Raw genomic sequence first — 20570 nt, forward strand, 5'->3', positions numbered from 1 at the left:
TACAAACTATGGCCTCAATCTTGACCATATCAACTCAGTGCGAAAGGAGGTGAATGGTTTACTGCATGATGAAGAATTTTTTTGGAGGCAATGATCCTGTGCTATCTGGCTTCCGACTGGAGATAAAAATACTAAGTTCTTCTATCAAAGAGCCAGCCAACATAAGAGGAAGAACCATATAGAGGGGCTAACTGTTGAAGTAGGGGTATGGCAAAACGATGAGAACAAGGTTACAGAGATGATTGAGGGGTATTATCAGAGACTATTTATAACCTCAAATCTGACACACATGAATGAAGTGCTCAACTCTGTGGAACGTGTTGTGACGGAGGAGATGAGCTGTTCCTTGCTGATACCGTATACGGAAGATGAGGTTCGAGTGGCCCTGCTCCAAATGCACCCTTCCAAGTCCCCAGGACCCAATGGAATGTCGTCGTTCTTCCAACGGTTCTGGCCCATTGTAGGGCCGGATGTCACCTCGGCAATTCTCTCAGTTTTGCACTCGGCCACTACTTGCGGAAAATGCAACACTCCCACATGATGCTCATACCAAAAAAGTCAAACCCGGAATAAATCACTGAATACCGACCCATTAGCCTAGGAAACATGGTTGCTTAAATGGTATCAAAGGTAATAGTGAACCGGGTAAAGACAATCCTGCCTAGCGTCATCTCAAACTCCTAGAGTGCATTTGTCCCTAATAGACTGATCATAGACAATACTTCAGTGGCTTACAAAATGCTCCATCGCATGCGAAACAGACGGAAAGGAAAAATAAGGCATATAGCAGTGAAGTTGGATATTAGCAAGGCCTACGATAGGGTCGAGTGGAACTTTCTTAAACAAATTATGCTTAAGATCGATCTACCTGAACAGTGGGTTGCCTTGGCCATGGAAACGATGCAAACTGCTTCCTATTCATTTCTTATAAATGGCGAGCCAAGGGGACATATCACACCAACCCGTGGGATCAAACAAGGTGACCCTCTTTCCCCTTATCTTTTCCTTTTGTGCACTGAGGGCCTTTCTTCTTTATTAAGGCAGGCCACCACATCGGGTCAGCTGCATGGCATCCCTTCATGTCGAGGTGGAGTGCAGATTTCACACCTCCTTTTTGCCGACGATAGCCTGCTCTTTTGTGAAGCCACCTCTGACGATTGTCAGAAACTCCTGAGCATACTTGGGGCCTATGAAGCAGCCTCGGGGCAGGCCATTAACCGACATAAAACCTCCCTTTTCTTTAGTCAAAACACAAGATTGGAGACTCGAGTGGAAATTCGGAGTTTGCTGGGTGCACAAGAGATGATGGACTATGTTAACTACCTAGGATTGCCTATGGTGGGAGGGAAATCTAAAGTCAGTACATTTAAAGAGTTGCAAGAGAAGATTACAAATAGGGTGATAGGGTGGAAGGAGAAGAATATATCAAAGGTTGGGCGAGAGGTCTTAATAAAAAATGTCGCTCAAGCCATACCAACTTACTCTATGAGCTTATTCAAGATCCCTAAGACAATTTGTGATGGGATAAACTCAACCCTCTCTAAATATTGGTGGGGGCAGACCTGTAATGAGAAAAAAATCCACTGGATAAATTGGAGTAAGCTGTGCGGATTGAAGAGGAAAGGGGGAATGGGTTTTAGGGATATACACGCTTTCAACTTGGCAATGCTAGCCAAACAAGCATGGCGGCTGCTCACGGAGACCCACTCACTATTTTACTGAGTATACAAAGCTCGCTACTTCCCTTTGAGCACGTTCATGGATGCCGAGTTGGGAACAAACCCCTCCTTTGTTTGGCGAAGCTTGCTTCAGGCCCATGAGGTGATAAGGGAGGGATTGATATAGGAGGTGGGAGATGGGAGATCAACTGGAATCAGTTCTCACAAGTGGCTACCCCGACCCCCACAGTTCCTAGATGGAGCAAATACATGTTTGAAGGTGTGAGACCTGGTTAGTGAAGAAACCAACCAGTGGAACCGCAGCTTGTTAGCGGCCACGTTTACCCAGTCCACATTGAAGGACATTTTGTGGTGTAAGAGGGGAGAATTAAACTCAAGGGATAGTTTGAAGTGGAAGGAAAACAAAAACCAGGTCTTCTCGGTAAGAACAGCATATCAAGTGGCACTCAGACCAAACAAACCTCCAACTGGAGAACACTCCTTGGACGCACAGGACCAACGCATGTGGAAGAAAGTTTGGTCACTCAATATTCCCCCAAAGGTCCGCACCTTTATGTGGTGGGCATGCTTGGACGTTCTCCCCACCAAAGCTAACCTGGCTCGGCGGAAGGTGCGAATAGATACCAGATGCTCTCTATGTTGCCAGCAAAATGAAACTACGTGCTACATTTTATGGGAATGCCCGTTAGCCCGTAATGTGTGGGCCTTAGTACGGGGAAAGTGCTGGCACAACAAATGATGGGGAGGCTGGACAGAAAGGAGCTCGAAGTGTGGTCTATTACAGCATGGTCTATATGGAATGCAAGAAATCGCGTTCAGTTCAAGCATGTACAGACCCACCCCATTGATATATACAAGCAAGTCTGAATTACTGGAGTAGTATCAACGGCTGGCCAAGCCTCTTTCCCACCACCCTACGATATGACCTTTACGTGCTTTTTGCATGTAGGGTTGTATTTTTTAATACTTTTATGGTTGTTGTTTAAGGAGTTTCTTCTTGGGCCACGGAGTTAGTGGGATGTGGGGTCAAGCTTGTTTTAAACTCCTCTAACACTTTGTGTCTCTTCCTTTGTACCTTTTATACATTAATATAATTCTATCACTTTTGTCAAAAAAAAAAAAAATGGTGTGTGGTCCACGCAATTTTTATGGGCTCTAAATTTCACTAAAGGATCCAAGAATTGTTGAATTCAATTAAGCCCTTTATGGCCTACCACGTGCAACCTTGCACTGGTTCTCAATTTACAAAGCCCAGTGCTTACTTACCCGTAGAAAAGAGCATGTTCAAGTTATTTCCAATTTGTCCAAGACAAATCATGGCAGCTTGTTAGCATCACAATCAGAATTAGTGCCATGATACATGGGTTTCTTTTGTTGCCAATGTCCACGTTGGCTGTAAATAAAGTAATAAACAACTGAAGGCAAATCCTCCAAGGAAAAAAAAAAAAAAAAAAAAAAGGCAAAAATGCAAAATTGACCCTCTAACTTTTAGCTTTTGTCATTTCAGTCCTCTAACTTTCAGCTTTGTCATTTCAATCCTCTAAGTTTCAATTTTTGTCAATGTAGTCTTCCGTTAGAATTCAGTTATCTTTTTCCGTTAAATGACCCTCTTTAACTTTCAGCTCTTTTTTTTTTTTTTTTAATAATAATTTTCAATTTAAAAAAAAAAAAAAAAAAAAAAAAAAATAGCGAGTAAGAAATCAAAACCTTGAACATGTTGGAGAAGTCTGATTCATGAACCTAAATCGGAGTCCCAAATGAAACATAGCCAACAAGGATGTTCTCGGGCAACAAACCAATAGCACGCTGCATGCCGCACGCCTCAAAGCCGATTTGACATAGCCCATCTCCTCCTCGATCATGCAAGTATCGAGCACGAAAATGAAATCCGGCGAGAGTGTATTGATCAGTGGTGTGTTAAGCATAGAGTTTGCCGGGGAGATTATGGAATAGTGAGGAGTGAAATGGTTGCGCTGGTAACAGAAGGGGCAGATCCAGATCTTGGCAGTGAAGACGACGCAAGCGTAAGGGTTGAGAGTAGTGGCACAGGTTTTGCAGCGACGTGGAGCGTGGGGATGTCAGGGTGAGGGTGGATTTGAGAAATGGAGGCAGTGAGTGGGATTACGCACTTACTCGCTTCAACCTTCGTTCGTGGCCACACGTTCCAACTCATCCGAACTTCGTCGATTCCCTCTGGATTTGCATTCACCATTTTTGACATGTTTTTTTATTTATTTTTTTTACAGCTTTTTTTTTTTTTATAGTTTTCTTTTAACTATGAAAATTATTATATAAAAATATATATATATATATATCAAAACGGTGTAGTTTTGATCACTTAACGGAAAAAGATAACTAAGTTCTAACGGAAGACTACATTGACAAAAATTAAAATGACAAAACTGAAAGTTAGAGGACTAAAGTGACAAAAGCTGAAAGTTAAATGGTCAGTTTTGCATTTTTACCTCGTTCATTTACCACACTTAAAAAATTGTGTACATGAACATGTCTCGAGGGGGCATTTGTAGAAGTGGAAATTTTGCAACCAATCACAAAGCGCCATGTGCTATTTAGTGGGTCCCGTTAACAATATTTAGAAACCAATAGAAATATTCCAAGTGTTTCTAAATAAAAATTGCAAAGAATACTTAAGAGCCAATTACACGTCAACACGTGTTGATATTTAATTTAAAATAACATAAGCAGTCAAATTAAATACCGCCATGTATTATTTTAAATTAGAATACTTTGGCTAATCATATAATGTCATGTGTCCCTTAGAGAATAAGATATAAAGTCCCTCCATTCAAATCATGACACATGTCATTAATGATAGTCAATCATGTGTCATCACATCTCCCCATGACTCCTATAGATAGAGACCCTTCTCAGTCTTGAAGGAGGGGATTCAAAAACATTTAGAAGTCTTGAAGCTCTACCAGAATCAAGATCCAAAACTTCCAAGAACTTCAACCTTTGAATATGAAGAATATTCGAAGCAAAAACATTCAATTCTTCCTTCTAGATCATAAAGCTCAATGGAATCAAGCTCAAAAGCCTCCATAAACACCAAGAGACTACAAATTAATGAAGTTCTACAGATCCAAGCCTCCAAGGCCCTAAAGAAATTTCACTACAAATCTTTATAGACGAAAAACATTCGAAGAACATTCTTCCAAGTCTCAAAGTTCTACTGGAATCTAGCTTCAAATCCTCCAAAAACTTCAAAGACTTTGATCCATCGAAACTTCAATGGATTTAAGCTCTAAAGTCCCGGAGAAATTTCACCACAAATCTTCAAAGATCAAGAACATTCAAAGAACCCACAAAGAACACAAAGAACGCGAAGAACAAGAAATCTCTAACAAGCATACAGCCAGAGATTCATTGCAATTTCATTCCAAAGACCTTTCAATCCACTTTCCAATCTAAGTAGAGGACATCTTATGTTCGAGTCAAGACTTCATCGATGCAATACTTGAATTGAAGACTTTTCTAGGAAGATCGAATCAGAAGATTATTCTATTGTATTAGAATCTAAATATAGAGAATTGTACTTGCAAATTCATCAATACAAATTTACGCTTATGAAACACATTCAATTGTTTGATTTTCAAACTTGAGATTTTGTGTTTACATGTGCCACTTACCAAATATCAGATCAGGGAACAATAAAAATAAAAACAAAAACAATTAAATTAATAGTAAAAAAAAAAAAAAAAAAAAAAACCTTTTTCTAAGACTCTAAAGTGTAGGACTCATCTTCTACGGTTTTTCCTTGACGTCATCAAATAGAGAGGAAAATGGTTAAGAATCAAAATCCCTAATTGAATGATTCGAGGAAATTAGAGACCCTATATTGTAAAGCCACATTATGCCAAAAGTAGATTTAGTGATACACCAAACTATTTGAGAGAGAGAGAGAGAAGAAGAAGAAGAATACTGTAAAATGACACCCTTTTGTATAATTGAATTTTCTTAATAATCACCCTGAAAAAAAGAAAAAAAAAATTCTAGTGCTAATTTAGGGCCATCAAACAAGCTACATTGGTTGTAGGAAGACCTAATTTAGTGGTCTACCACTATTCACAAAGTTTGTGCACTTGGCATTTTGGTGAATCTTTGATTGGTTTCGGGGAACTGTGATGGATTTCCCTGTGATTTGCTTGTTCTTAATGTTGAGGAATGGTAGAATGGAGATATCTTATAAAGCAAGCACATGTCTTGCACGTGCCACCAACATTAGTCATAGATAAATACTCGAATTTTAAACTAAATAAAATTCAGTCTCATATAAATAATTGTCACAATCATGAGTCAAGACCCAACCTCATAAATTCATCTATATTCTATATATCTAAAAGCTGAAGCGTAATATTTATTTTTATTATGCTCCTATTAAGCCACATTATCGTTCACATCATTTTTTAGCCTTTTTATTTATTTTCCCTTTTTCATTCTTCTAAAAAAAAGTTTTATTTATCTTCCCTTTTCTCATTCTTCAAAGAAAAAAAGTCTTTATGTTGCTGATTCACATTTCTACTATTACTCTGTTTCAAATTCCCACTGTTTGCCACCCTCTTGAATTAATTGTTTCTTCTCATATTCGATTTTGGAAAATAAACAAGTGTAACGGTTCTTCCAAAAAATCCTTAAATTCGCTTATATACCGATATACCTCCATCTCAATCCAAACACGGCTAAACAAGCTCTAAATGCACTGTACCATCACCTAACACAAATCCATCCTTTGATTCTTTTCTTTTTTTTAAGATTCAAGATTTCAAGTGTACGAGAGTTTCTACTTTAAAAAAAAAAAAAAGAAAAGAAAAAAGCCTATACAGGATTTCTACTTTGGCTTTTTCTTGTCTGAGCTTTCTAGATTATTATTTGGACTGCAGTGGCAGAGCTGGGGGGAGGGGGGGGGTTGTGTTTGTGGTGGGCATGGCCCCTCTTGCTTTTCCAATTTTCCTTTAGAGAGGGTAATATATCATAATTTACCCAAAAATATTACACCTTGGTCTCTCTTCAAATTTCAAAATTTGGCTCAAATTGTTGAAGCAATCCAAGAAAACCCAAGTAATTTAATTGGTACGAATTATTATTATTTGAATGATACATAAAGACCAAAAAAATAACACACAAAAAACTATGAGATGGCCCATTCCCCATCCCGTGGTCCTCCAAAGGAAAAACCCAAATTTTCCTCAAAGACATTCCAAAATCCAAATTACCATAGTCCACCTTCCCATCACGCTGCTAGTCCCCTCTATGTGAGTGAATGGTTGTTCATAGGTTCCGGGCTCCATCACCTAGCAGTACGCTAGAACCACTGGTATCTCTCTGTGTTTAACCTGTGAATAGAAAGCTAGGTAGCAGATTTACTGCCTAGCTTTACTGCTTTTGTTTTGAAATACTGTGCTATACTGCTATACACCCTCCCCCCTCCCCCCTGGCATCATTGACTCCATCAATGCTACCCCTAAATCCTCCCACCCTCGGCATCCCAACACCCCATATTGGCTCCCATCTCCAAATAGTCAATTCACCTCAAGTTCTGCCTATCTCATTGTCCTTGACCGCTCCCCCCCAACCCCTCCTCTCAACCTCTCTGGAAATGGCTTTGGAAAACTCCCCCTCTCCCCAAAATCGCCACCTTCTTATGGCTAGCTTGCCATAATAGTCTTCCCACCAAAACTCTTCTCCTTCAAAGAAAGATCCACACTGATTCCTCTTGCCCTCTACAAAACTTCGCCTGAGTTCACCCTTCATATTTTACGTGATTGTCCCTGATCAACCCCATCTGGTCATCTCTCGACACTCTCCACTCTCATCCAGATTTCCACTCTCACTCAGCATTAGACTGGATCAAGAAAATGACCGCCCTCCATGACACCATCTCTAACTATCCCAACATTTCTTGGCAAGTTGGTTTCCCCTTTACTATTTGGGCTATTTGGTTGGCCAAGAACAAATTGGTCGTGGAAAATATCCCCTTCTCTCCTAGTGAAATCCTCCTCAAAATCCATTCACTCTCTTACCTACCACGAACCCTCTCTGCCGCTGCTCCCAACATGAACATTAGCCAGTCCCCCCCCTCCCCCTTTCCCACAGGCTTCTTCAAGCTCAACACAAATGGTTCTGTCCTCTTTAGTAACCCCAGCAAAGCTAGTGCTGGTGGCCTTATTAGAGCCAATTCAGGTTCTTGGATTGGAGGTTTCTCAGGAAACATTGGCCTCACCCATTCCATGGCAGCTGAATTATAGGGCCTTCGCAATGGGCTAACCTTAGCAAAACAACTCAACATCAGCAAATTTTATGTTGAAACTGATGCAAAACTCGTGGTTACTCTTATCAATGATAGTCCATCTATCTCTTCTCAGCCTTGCAGCTCTTTGATCTATGATTGCAGGCACCTCTTCTAGCTTTTTGAAGAGGCTCACATCCATCACCTCTACCGCAAAGCAAACCACTGTGCAGACCTTTTGTCTAAGGAATGAGCTACCATTAGTGACAGTCTTATTTTGTACTCATGCCCTCCTCCCTTTCTTTTGTACCGGCTTTATGTTGATTCTTGGGGTGTTACTTACCCTAAACTTTGTATTGCTTAATTTATTTTAATAAAATTTCCTTTTCACCCCAAAAAAAAAAAAAAAAATTGTAGCTGTCCAATTTCTTTACATATTTGTTTATATAACTTTAGTGTTGTATTTTTTTTTTATGGGTACGTACGTGTTGTTTTTTGGGGGGTAGAAATGGGTGTGTGTGTGTGTGTGGTTTTTTTTTTTTTTTTTTTGGTGTTTGATAAATGGGTATGCGTTGTTGATCACCTGTTATTGTGCTACTGCCTAAACAAGGTTAAAGTTGATTATACGGGAATATATTAAAAAAATTGATAAGCTATATTCCCGTTTTGTAATGTGTTGTTCATCACCCATTTTCGAAAAGGTATATCCCGTTGATTATGAATAGGGTAAATTTCACCAACCTACTCTGGGGTTTGTGAAAACACAAACTAGGTCGAAAAAAAATTCTAAAACCCACCCATTTGATCCTTAAAATACAATTTTGTCTTTAACTTTCTCTATTTTGTCTCTGTTCCTCGCCCTCTCTCTTCTCTGAATTCTCTCTCTCTAACCGGCAAAACCCACCGCCAAACAAACCTGTAGCTAGAAAACCACCACCCAACAAACTCATATCACCATACCAGAAACTTACAGTTAGGGAAGAGCGTGGTGATGAAGGTTGTAAAGTGGGTATGATGAAGCAGATCAAGGCAGAAATCTCGGTGATGAAGATGGTACAACATCCAAACACAGTTGAGCTCCACGAAATTATGGCGAGCAAATTCAAGATCTACTTTGCCATGGAACTCGTCAGTGGAGGCGAGCTTTTCTAAAGAAGAAGTGACGAGAGTCTATTTCCAAAAACCCATCTCTGCCATCAATTTTTGCCACAGCCATGGAGCCCACCACCGAGATCTCAAGCCAGAGAACTTGCTCTTAGACGAAGAAGGTAATTTGAAAGTCACTGATTTCAGTCTAAATGATGGGTTGCTATGCACAATGTGTGACACACCAGCTTACGCGGCGCCGGAGGTGATTGGAAAGAAAGGCTACGATGGTGCTAAAGCTCTCTGGGTGGTTCAAGTTTAATGGTTGTGGGTGTGGGACTTGTGGATGATATGGGTTTGTTGGGAGGTGGTCTTCCTAGCCAGATGTGGGTGTAGGTGATATGGGTTTGCTGGGCAGTAGGTTTTCTAGGCAGCAATGGGTATGGGTGATATAAGTTTGTTGGGTGGTGGGTTTTCTAGCGACTGTAGGTGATATGGGTTTGTTTGGCGGTGGGTTTAGACGGTTAGAGAGAGATTAGAGAGAGAATTCAGAGAAGAGAGAGGGAGAGCAACAAAGATAGAATAGAGAGAGTGATAGAAAGTTGGGGACAAAATTTTCTTTTGAGGACTAAATTGGTAGATTTTAGAATGTTTTAGACCTAGTTAGTATTATTATAAACCTCAGGGGAGGTTTGTGAAATTTACCCTTATGAATATCATTTATTGCTATAACTGTGTTGTCTTTACTGAACGGGCATGTGCTGTTGCCCTAAATTATTTGATGATATACCCGTTTATCAACAGCACATACCCGTTTATCAAAAAAAAAAAAAACCAAAATAGTATTATGATATATTAGTAAAGACTAGGGATAGAGATAGATAATAGTCTAAGAAATAGTTCAGTTTTTAAGGAGAACAAATAATCTTCGAGAAATTTTAAAAAATAAATTATACACATTACAGCAAACTTTAACAATTTAATCTACAATCCACATAACTACATACATTTCTTACATGTGACAAAACTATTCCAAAATCCAAAGAAACCCACTTTCCAAATCAACTCACTTCAATTTAAAATTCACAATCACATGAACAAATCCATATGGTTGTTAATTTGTTCGGGTGAGCTCTTCCTTGACATGGGTGAATCTAATTTAAGCATTTACATAAAGTAATTTGCTACATGACTTCCTAAATGGCAAGTTCATGTTATCAAAAACAGAAAGAAAAACATGTGATAAATACCAATCAACCTGACCCAACTTCTAACCTGATTGTCTTGACCTGACCTGACCTGGCCCATCTCTTCCCTATCTGTTGGTCTCTGTCCTGCTGCCGTAACGACCATCATTTTCATGTTGTTTTCACAGCATCCACGTGTAGTGCAAATAAAATAGTTTTCTCCTTCCTCGAGATAAATTTGATCATTTCCCTTGTTATATTCCAAAGCACCTTCTGGTGCTTTGCATGTTTCATAAGCATGTTTGTCTACACACACCACATTGTACTCCGTTGGGTTGTATTCAAACTCTGTAACATAGAAACAAAGAGAAAATTGAATCTTAGCTGGGAGATTCGAAAATCTTTAAATTTCCTTAATAGAGTATCACTGACAAAATCAACTCAGATTATGTACAAAAATTATATGACTAATCTAATCTGATGTGTTTCTAGATTGGTGTGATTGTATTAACAAATAAAAAATAAAATAAAAAAGAGTTCATACTCACCGAGTTTATCACCCGCATAGAAGATTGTTCCAATAGGAAACCAATTACCAATGTTTTCCTTGGTCCAACCCTTTAAACCACCAACAAGAAAAGTTTTTGTCTCTGCCAAAGCAGTCTCTTGGTAAAATCTCAAAGCCAATAATGTTATAAACAAAAAAGCTGCTTCCTTGGCCATCTGGCTATTAAAATTTCTGCAACAAATAGAGCAACAATACGGATAGAGAAGAATCATACTAAAGTCACTATCAATTTTATTACAAAAAATCAAAATTACAAAAATTTTACAAATTGACAAAACAAAGGTGTTTAGAACCATGTAACATAAAAAGAATTTGAATTAGTTTTTTTGTTTAGTAATTAGAATTTATACATTACTCTCAAATAAAAATATTGAAATCCAATTGCATTTGTTATAAAGAACCAGGTAAACAAACAACCAGCGTAACAATTGCTGGATGCATAAGATTAGACAAAAACACTGGCTTAAAACAAAATGAGCTTACCAGATTCCAAATTGGAGAATGAGGGTATCATATGCATAATAAGCTTATTTATTTATTTAAGCCCCAAGCCATAAGAAGTAATTTAGGGGTGGCAAAATCAATCCAAACTCATTTACCCACGCAAACCCATCCAATTATTAATCGGGTCAAATACCGTTTTTTTTTTTTTTTTTTTAAGCATTGGGTCAAATACTGTATTAACCAATTAATACTTGTGTTAATTAGGTTTTAACTAGGTACCCAATTAGACCCTAGTATCATTTCTACAAATAACCAAACTCTAAAACTATGTAGCATGGGTGCGTTTCGGGATTCGGGTGCGGGTGTAGATGCGGGACTCAGCAATTTTTGAAAAAGGTAGATGCGGGTGCGATGGGACTCGGCGATTAAAAAATTATTAAAAATATTTTTATTTATATTTTTAATATATTGCTAAGCATACTTTTTCACATTATACAAACATATACCAAATTTAAGAGCAATAGTAGATAATAACTAAAACATGATTTTCATAAATTAAACACAACTCACAAGATTGAAACTAAAACATTTCATGATGTTAGGAAATTAAAATACAACTCACAAGTTCGAAATTAAAACTAAATAAAAGATAATCAATAAGACAATCAACAAGAGAATCAAACACTAACTTCTTCATCATCAAGATCAATGTGAGGAGAGGAGCTTATGTTTTGGCGTTTGTGTGAAACTGGGCTAAAGTAGGGTTTAGAAATAAGTCAAACGGTGCGTTCTGCACCTTTTTTTCTTTTTTGGTTGAATTTCGGCCTGAATCAGCCGCTTCAGCCGATTTAGGCCCGAGTCAGCCCGATTCCGGGTGAATCGGCCCGTGTCGGAGCCGCGTCGGCACGAGTCGGCGAAAAGCATGTGGAATCCACATGGCACGACACGGCCGGACGCGCGGGCAGCGGCGTCCCCTGCGCGTCGCCGCGTCCCACCGCGTCGGACGCGGATGCGACACCTCTGGTGCCGCGTTCGTGCTTCATAGCTCTAAAATAACCCAAAACCACTAAAAGAACAAAACACCCTTTAGAACCACCAAAATAATTAAAATACACTCCTAATGACCAAAAATATCCCAAAACCTCTAAAATGACCAAAATGCCCCCAAAATCTCTAAAATCACCAAATATGCTCAAAAACCACTAAACCTAAACCTTAATGGGAATCTATTTTATTTCCTGCCAGGATTTTCTGTCCCAATTTAGTATTTGCATTAATGCACCGATCCCCCTCACCACCACCACCCACCCACAACTATCAAACAAGAGTTGCCAACCTGATTATTGATGACCACCATGTGTGCAAGACTTACCAATTAGATTTTTGTTTGCCACCATCTGTGCAGGTTTAGACTCAGTATCTCCACTATCTGAGCCTTTCCCTTCTCTTTGGTAATAAGCTGCTGTGACTAATTCATATCCCTTGCCTGCATATGACCTTTCACCGTTTCTACGAAAATACAGGGATTGAAACTCTGAATTTTGCTTATGCATCTAAGCTATAAATTTTGAATCACACAAAGCGTATTGGTTGGGTTCCAACATCTTTCTTAATTAGAGCCCAAAAACCCTCCAACAATTTTGTGCTCTGCCTACAGGGATTATGATAGACTTCCAAAGTCTGCCAACCTTGAGTTCAATCACTAATAAGAATTGACCAAAAGAATTTGAACCCCGATGCAAAGTGTAAGAAGTATCACCTTCCTTGAGTGTAAAAAATTGCTTGGGGCTGTCCCCAACCTCAGTGTGCTCAATATTATTCATCAGCCATTGTGTCGTAATCTTGCCCATAAAAACTGGTTTCATGAAGTATTTTCCCCATTCAAAAATCCATAGAGAGAAACAATTTCCCCCTTCCTCTACCACCACCTGAAAAAGCTTAGATTCAATTAAAAAAACTGTGAAACCCACCAATGTCGATCTGAGAAGTGAAAAAAGAACAAAATCTGTGGCTAATTTAAGGTAGTCGGGCCTACATTATCATCTAGCTTAATGTTTCCCATCCTGGATAACTAGGATGGGGTTCTTGTTTTTTAAGACCTATGAAAGTTTCTTTTATGGTTTGTGTGATTGATGCAGGAGGTGGTGGGAAGACAGCTTTATTATATTTTATTTGATTTTATGTATTAATGGCAATTTTGTAATTTCTTAATATTCTAGAATGGGTTGTGCTAATAGTCCATTCGTTCTTATTTTAGTTTAGTTATTTAGTTGTGCTTAGTAATAAAAGCCCAAGAGTCCAAGTCTTATTATGTGGCGTTTGGTATGGGAGAATCCACATTTCTCCTGACATCTAGATTCCTAAGAATGTGATTCCTTGCAATCTAGATGGTTAGGAATATGGCTATTCTTATGTTTGGTTTCATTAGGAATCTTTTAAGAGTCCTAAGAATGTGAGATGATAATGTTTGGTTTATTCTTAGGAATCTTAAATGAATTATTTATTTTTTTCCATTCTATCCTTAGATTTGAATGTTAACTACCAAGTCCTTTAAAAAATTCTTTCTTTAAATAAATAATGAAAAACAAAATATAAACTATTAATTATGAAAAATTCATTAATACTGTAGTCTAACATTTTAAAATGACAAGTACAATACAAAAAAAACTATTTAAATTCTCAAATGCTTTATTCTTAATAATAATTTTTTAAAGAGCTTAATCCATAACAAAACAACCTGACAATGGTTGGGTCTATAAGACAAGACTCACAAGAGAAAAGATATAATTTGTTTTATATTTTATTTTAATTGCTTAAATGATAAAGAAAAATGGTTAAAATTGTCAATTTATAAAAAAAACAATTTCTTTTAGGCTTAGAAATCTTGATACCCACCTATTTTAAAGAGAATCCACATTCCTACTGAAAGGGATTTAAAAGGGGAATTCAGATTCCCCTAGCAGCTGATTCCCTAGAGTAATTTGCAACCAAACATTGGGAATCTTTAACCCACCTATTTTAAAGAGAATCCACATTCCTACTAAGAAGGATTTAAAGGGGGAATCCAGATTCTCCTAGCATCTGATTCCCTAAAGTGATTTGCAACCAAACATGGGAATCTTTAAACATTCCTGGGAATCTTAAAACATTACCCCATACCAAACGCTACATTAGGGTTTTAAGAAATCCTAGTTCTACTAAGGATAGGTATTAGACTTATATTTAAAGGGTTGTAATGCTTTCTATTGAAGATGAAGACTAATATATTTTTAGAATTTATGAGCTCTTAAGCTTTCTTTTATGGTTTGTGTGATGCAACCTTCTCTAAGGTGTGATGCCAAGGAATGTGATGCTTAGGAAGTCTAGGAGTGATGCCTAGAGAGTTATTTCACAGCACTATTCACAGCAACCTAAAATCTGATTGTTCTCCTCTGTTTCATCTTCAAACCCCAGTAATCCTTGTCCCCTTTGGAAACCCTAAAATCCTATTATTTTCCAATCTTTTCCCCACCAAAACCTAACCCTAAACCCTCAAAACCCAAGTGCTACCAGATCTGCCAAGAAGTTTTAAATCAGATTTTGTTGTTCCTCTTGTCCTACATCAGTTTGATATTAGAGCAGGGATTTTGCATCATGTGTGGAAAGCTAGGGATGGCCAAACCCATTGGGTAACAGGTACACGGGTAACACCCAATTCATCATGGATAAAAGATTATCAGGTTAGATTTTATCCAAACTCGTAATTCACAGGTCCGGTATGGATATTACCCAACCTGATCTATTTAAAAATAAAAAAAGTTTCAGTCCATCCATGATGCACCGACTTAACCAGTGAAGCAACACCTGTTACATGTGGGCAAGCCATTGATGTTCCATCTTTTATGCCAAATTGGGATGGCTTCAAACGTATTGGAGCATTCCCAGGTTCTGTTTTTGGAATCGTGGCCACTAAAATGGCCACTCCTGGAGCCATTATATGGTTATTTGTATCAGGCTGCAATATCAAATTAATTATAGACTATGTTAATGCAAGGAAAGTACGCTAGAACATTATGTTAAATATGCATGAATGCATGTTGAATGCACACATATAAATATGTTGGGTAGAATGAGACCATACATTATGTGACAGATTCGAACAGAAGCATCTATATTTATATATTGTCAGTTGCATGAGAAAGAAAATTACCTTTAAAATGTTTCTGAAAGAAGTGAAGGACCTCTGGCTGAAAAATATGCAACAACTGGTGCAGGTTTATATCTTGGAACTTCTATTGTTGGAAGGATTGTTGCTCTTGGATTCCTGTCATAGGGGAATAGAATAATGAGAGTGCTTAACTTGGTTATATGAAATCATGTAGTTTAATTACTTCTCCTACAAGAATGTCCTATGCATACTGCACTAGCTGAAAAGACTGCCATAAGAAGGACTTGTAGAATAAATAAAGAAACTATCATACTGTAAGAACATAGATGGTCCAATTCAACATATTCTGTGATGGACATTGAATGACATTATTGTTGGGATGTTTAGATCACAGGGATTTATTTTCTCGACATATTGAGGAAACATTTAGATTGAAAGACCCTAATTTTATTGTTATATGCTTCCTTGAGGAAGCTCCAATCAAGTAGGAACAACTAAAGCTTATCAAGTATGGAACCTATAAGATGCACATCCTTAAAATATTGAACAACTTGAAAGGTCAGATTTATACTGTCCTCTTCTTCGTTTGTTAATGCTGGATAAATCAAAAAAGTTGATAATGTCTATAATTTTTCAAAGAGATGTTAAGATTGAGGAAATACCACCTGTCTCAACGTCTTAACAGGAAAGACTGAGATTGACAGACGGAGAAAGACAGAGAGTCCGTAATGCAGTGAGAGAATTTTGATGGCCTGCCACTGCCTGCTCTGCCTTCCGCCACCGTCATACCTCGGAACCGTTACCAGCAATTTCTTTTATCTATCTATTTTAAGTTAGATGACAAACATGATATAGGAATAAATTGTGGTCATCTAAATTAAAATAGATAGATAAAAGAAATTTTTTAGAGCGTGTCTCCTCAACCTATTGAATAGAGAGAGAATCGACTGAAATAAACTTTCTTTCAATTTTTTTTTTTTTTTTTTGAGAAACAACTTTCTTTCAATTAAAATAAAAACATTGTTCATTTGCAAATATCCACAATTACATTGTTCATTTGCAAATCAATTTTTTTTTTCTCACTTCATTACTGACCTTCCTCAATTTTCTCTTTCCCTCTTCAGAGTCCTCAACCTCAAAGCAAACTCTCTCTCCAGCCAAATCCCAGACCTCACCAGCCTCCTCAACCTCAAATCTCTCTTCCTCAACAACAACAACTTCTCCGGAAACTTACCTGCCTCAATCTCCAGTCTCCACCGCTTAAAAAACGTCGTCCTGCCCGGAAACCAGATCTCCGGTCAGATCCCAACCTCCAGCGACTGTACACACTGTATTTGCAGGACAATAACTTGACAGGTTCACTTTGTCTTATAGAAGAAGAAGAAGAAGAAGAAGAAGAAGAAGAAGATTTGGGTATTGCTGGGTAGTTTATAGAAGAAAAAGATGATGATGATGTGGTTTTGGTTTGGGATAAGAGAAGAAGAAGCAGCGGCGGCGGCGCCGTCGAAGAGCAGAAACGGCGGCTGAGAGAGAGATTTGAGAGGAGAGGAGTGAGAGGATCAGTGAGAGTAACCTGAGTGGTGAAATAATAATAATAATAAAATGATTGTTTAAAAAAAGTAGAGTAAACAATAGATAATATTTTAACCCAAAAAAAAAAAAAAAAAAAAACAATAGATAATATGACGCTACCGTCTAAAATAGAAAAAGGAAAAAGTGAGTTGTTTTCCTAAAAAGGAAATTTTGCAAAGACCAAGTAAGAAAAGGGAAATTACTGTGAAAGATTAATACATTTATGGTACTTCAACGGTATCAATAATTTTCCTTAAATAAAAAATAAAAAAGGTTCCTGCCAAAAAAACAACACCACACAAACCGATTAATACACAAACACAACCACCCACTCCCACTGCCAAAAACCCAAATTACCCAAAAACCACCACACAAATCACCACCAACACAGCCATACCACCACTGACCCACGAAACCCAGAGAGAGAATCAACTGAAATAAAAACATTTGCATTCGCAATACTTAAAAAAAATTGGGATAACAAAATCAAAAAGAACTAATTCAGAGATTGCATGAAATTTGGGTTTTGAGTTTTGATCCGTACCTTTTACTATATCAAAGCGAATTCTGATGTTTTTGAAAAAACTTCGATAGTGACTTCACCCAACACAAACAACCCAAAAATAGAGAGAGAAGTTTTTTGAGATAACAGAAAGAAATGGATAGATGTGAAGCAAGTGAAAACTGCTTTTGTTTTTATACTCCTGTTTAAACGGTCATGATTAAAAAATGAAAAATCTATGGCTCAGATTTTATTCTCAAAAAAAAAAAAATCAAAAAGCTGTCCACCACACCACCACGGTAGCCTCCCAGTGCACTAGCCACTGAGCAACGTTATTTTGGACATTCGTGTAAGGGTTTGTTTGGTTAGAGGGTGAAAAAGTAGGAAGAGAGGAAATTGAGAGGGGATAAAAAAATTTTAGTCTTTTTTCATGGTGTTGGTTTGAGAGTAGAAAAATTGATGGATAGTAAAAATAGCTTGTATAAATTTACTTTCATGCCCTTAATAGATAAAAAAATAACAAATAAGAAAAAAATGAATAAAAGAACCAAAAGTGCAGAGAAGGACCAAAAAAATAGCTAAAGAAGGAAATTTATTTTAAAAAAAGCTAAACAAAAATAAAAACTAAAAAATAAAAAACTAAAGGAGAAAAACTAGCTCAATAATTTAAAACTTTGCCCAAAACAAAGAGAAAAATTAGTTTTGGGCCGGGTAGGAAAAGCCCAAAATTTGGAAAATATATCAACTTCAAGTCGTTCAAACCATATCTTATACACCACATCGCACATGTGACTACAAAAATAAGGTGCAGTGCAGTTATGGTTTTAGCTAAACCACACTGTAAAGTATGGTGCTAAAAATGACCTAAAACTGTACCGCACCACACTGCGAACACTTCTAATCACACCCTTCAATAGTGGTGGAGCCAAGCGACAAAAATATGCACACAATCAAAATACTAACTATTTTATTCTAAAAAAAATAATATATATATATATATGTATATATTTAAACATACACTAACTACTGTCAGAATTTTTGGTTTATTCACTTTATTGTCATAATTTTTTACTTATTTCAATTTGATGTTTACATGTTTTTCCACAAAAATTGCACATTTAAAACTATTAATACGATGAAAAGTGTCATAAGGCTAGCTACAAAAAATGTAAACCGAAATAGTATTAAAATCATATGTTCTTGTGTGAATTTGTTCATTTTTTGTAGTTAGCCTTATGATACTTCTAGACATATTAATAGTTCTAAATGGGTAACTTTTGTGAAAAAACATGTAAACCTTTAATTGAAATGAGTTAAAAATTATGATAATAAACCACAAAACGAAAAAAACCTCAGCACAGATGCTTCGCGTGTGCAATGAGGCTAGTATTTGTTTAAAGTAATGTTAGGAAAATATTAGGAGTGATTTAAAGAATTGAGAAATCATGTAATTAACTTTTTAAATCCTCTTAAATATATAGAAAAGAGATAATATAGGAAGATTCTTTATGTCAGGAATGCAAGCTTCATCGAGAGGATACCATGCATGCGCTCTGGTCTTGCCCGAAACTGAACGATGCATGGAAAGTCCACTTTAATCAACTGCAGGCAGCCATGGTACACAACGTCTCCTTCCTCGAAATTATTGACAGTGCCTCACTTGAAAAAAAATCCTTTGATCTTTTTGCCATGATGGTCTCTACAATTTGGATGCGGCGCAATAAAGTTCGTGTGGGCGAAGCAGTAATTCCATTGGGGCAGATACCTTCCTCGGCCTATGATGCTCCTCAGGAGTTTCATCAACTGCATCCTATGCATGCTACGATCCCGAGGACAGCTCGTGCTGTGCGTTGGAGGCCACCCCCTGCAACATGTGTAAAAGCAAACTTTGACGAAGCAGTTTTCTCACAGGATGAACTAGCTGGCATCGGCATCATAATCCGGAATGAACAAGAATTAGTTATGGTTGCTCTCTCATAGCAAATTCCACTACCTACTTCAATGGAGATGGTGGAAGTGGTAGCGGCTCTCCGGGCTTTGGTTTTTGCTAAGGAACTCGATTTTGATAGGGTGATTGTGGAAGGAGATTCTACAAGCACTATTTCCTCTATTAATGGAGGTCACATGGATCACTTGGCTTTGGGACACATACTATTGGATACCAAATTTTTATTTTCTAGCTTTTCTTACATTTCAATTCAGCATATTAATAGAGAAGGGAACTATGTGGCACATAAGCTTGCGCGACAGGCTATTAGGTTTCCTTTTCTGGTTTGGATGGAGTCTATTCCACCAGACATTCTTGATGTGTGCCGACTCGATTTGCTAAGAATGCAATAATATGATCACTACCCCTGAGGGGATTTTTCTCCCAAAAAAAAAAAAAATGAAGATAGCATAACAACCAAAAGAGAATTGATAATATTGACTAAGCTAATTAAAGAATGTAAGTGTTATACATATCAATAAATTCAAGCATAATGAGGTAATTATTTATTTTACAAAACAATGATCACTAAGGACTTGTGCATAACAATGATCACTAAGGACTTGTGCATGATTGCATGCAAGTTTTAACTTCTTCTCTCACCCGGACTCAACTAAAACCAAATTGTGATACTTTGGCATTTATGCGACTAAATTAGTCACTAGCATTTATAAAAATGAAAAATATGAGTTAAATTTATATTTTTTTTTGTACATTGAAACGAAGACATGGTTGTTGTATTTGTTATTTTAATTTTTTTTAATCACAATAGAATTAATGCATATATTATGAAATTAATTTCAATTTGGTTCCAAGTATATAATAACCGGTTACTTTATAATAATAAAAAGGAAAACCAAACTATGGAGGTTAGTTCTTTCTCAAAAAAAAAAAAAAAAAAAAAAAACCTATAGAAGTTAGTTTGTTTTTTATTTTGTAAAGAGGAAATATATTCATTAAAAGAAAAAAAAAAATACAGAACATGGAGATGTGAAAAGAAAACAGTTAAAAAACCAAAATAACATAATAAATAAAAATATTAAAAGGAAAAAAGAAGTACAGTTGAAAGGACACCAATTCTATCATCTATAAGTTTAAATTTTTTTTTAATTATAGCATGTGTTCTCAATTACAACTGAAGCCTAATAATA

At 37.1% G+C, this 20570-nt stretch overlaps 2 protein-coding genes across 2 annotated transcripts; one reads left to right on the forward strand and one right to left on the reverse strand.

The window, feature by feature from the left end:
* Nucleotides 1-289: 289 nt before the first annotated feature.
* Nucleotides 290-9334, forward strand: LOC115964326 (CBL-interacting serine/threonine-protein kinase 6-like). Its single transcript, XM_031083661.1, has 2 exons — nt 290-447; nt 9139-9334. The coding sequence occupies exons 1-2, from the start codon at nt 290-292 to the stop codon at nt 9332-9334; spliced, it is 354 nt and encodes a 117-aa protein (XP_030939521.1).
* Nucleotides 9335-9948: 614 nt separating this feature from the next.
* LOC115962984 (basic blue protein-like) lies at nt 9949-15189 on the reverse strand. The gene is made up of 3 exons (XM_031081868.1): nt 15055-15189; nt 10748-10938; nt 9949-10547 (listed from the first exon to the last, which is right to left on the reverse strand). The coding sequence occupies exons 2-3, from the start codon at nt 10920-10922 to the stop codon at nt 10222-10224; spliced, it is 501 nt and encodes a 166-aa protein (XP_030937728.1). The 5' UTR covers nt 10923-10938; nt 15055-15189; the 3' UTR covers nt 9949-10221.
* Nucleotides 15190-20570: the final 5381 nt, after the last annotated feature.

The sequence above is a fragment of the Quercus lobata genome, chromosome 10 (assembly GCF_001633185.2).
Source record: "Quercus lobata isolate SW786 chromosome 10, ValleyOak3.0 Primary Assembly, whole genome shotgun sequence".
Taxonomy (NCBI): Eukaryota; Viridiplantae; Streptophyta; class Magnoliopsida; order Fagales; family Fagaceae; genus Quercus; species Quercus lobata.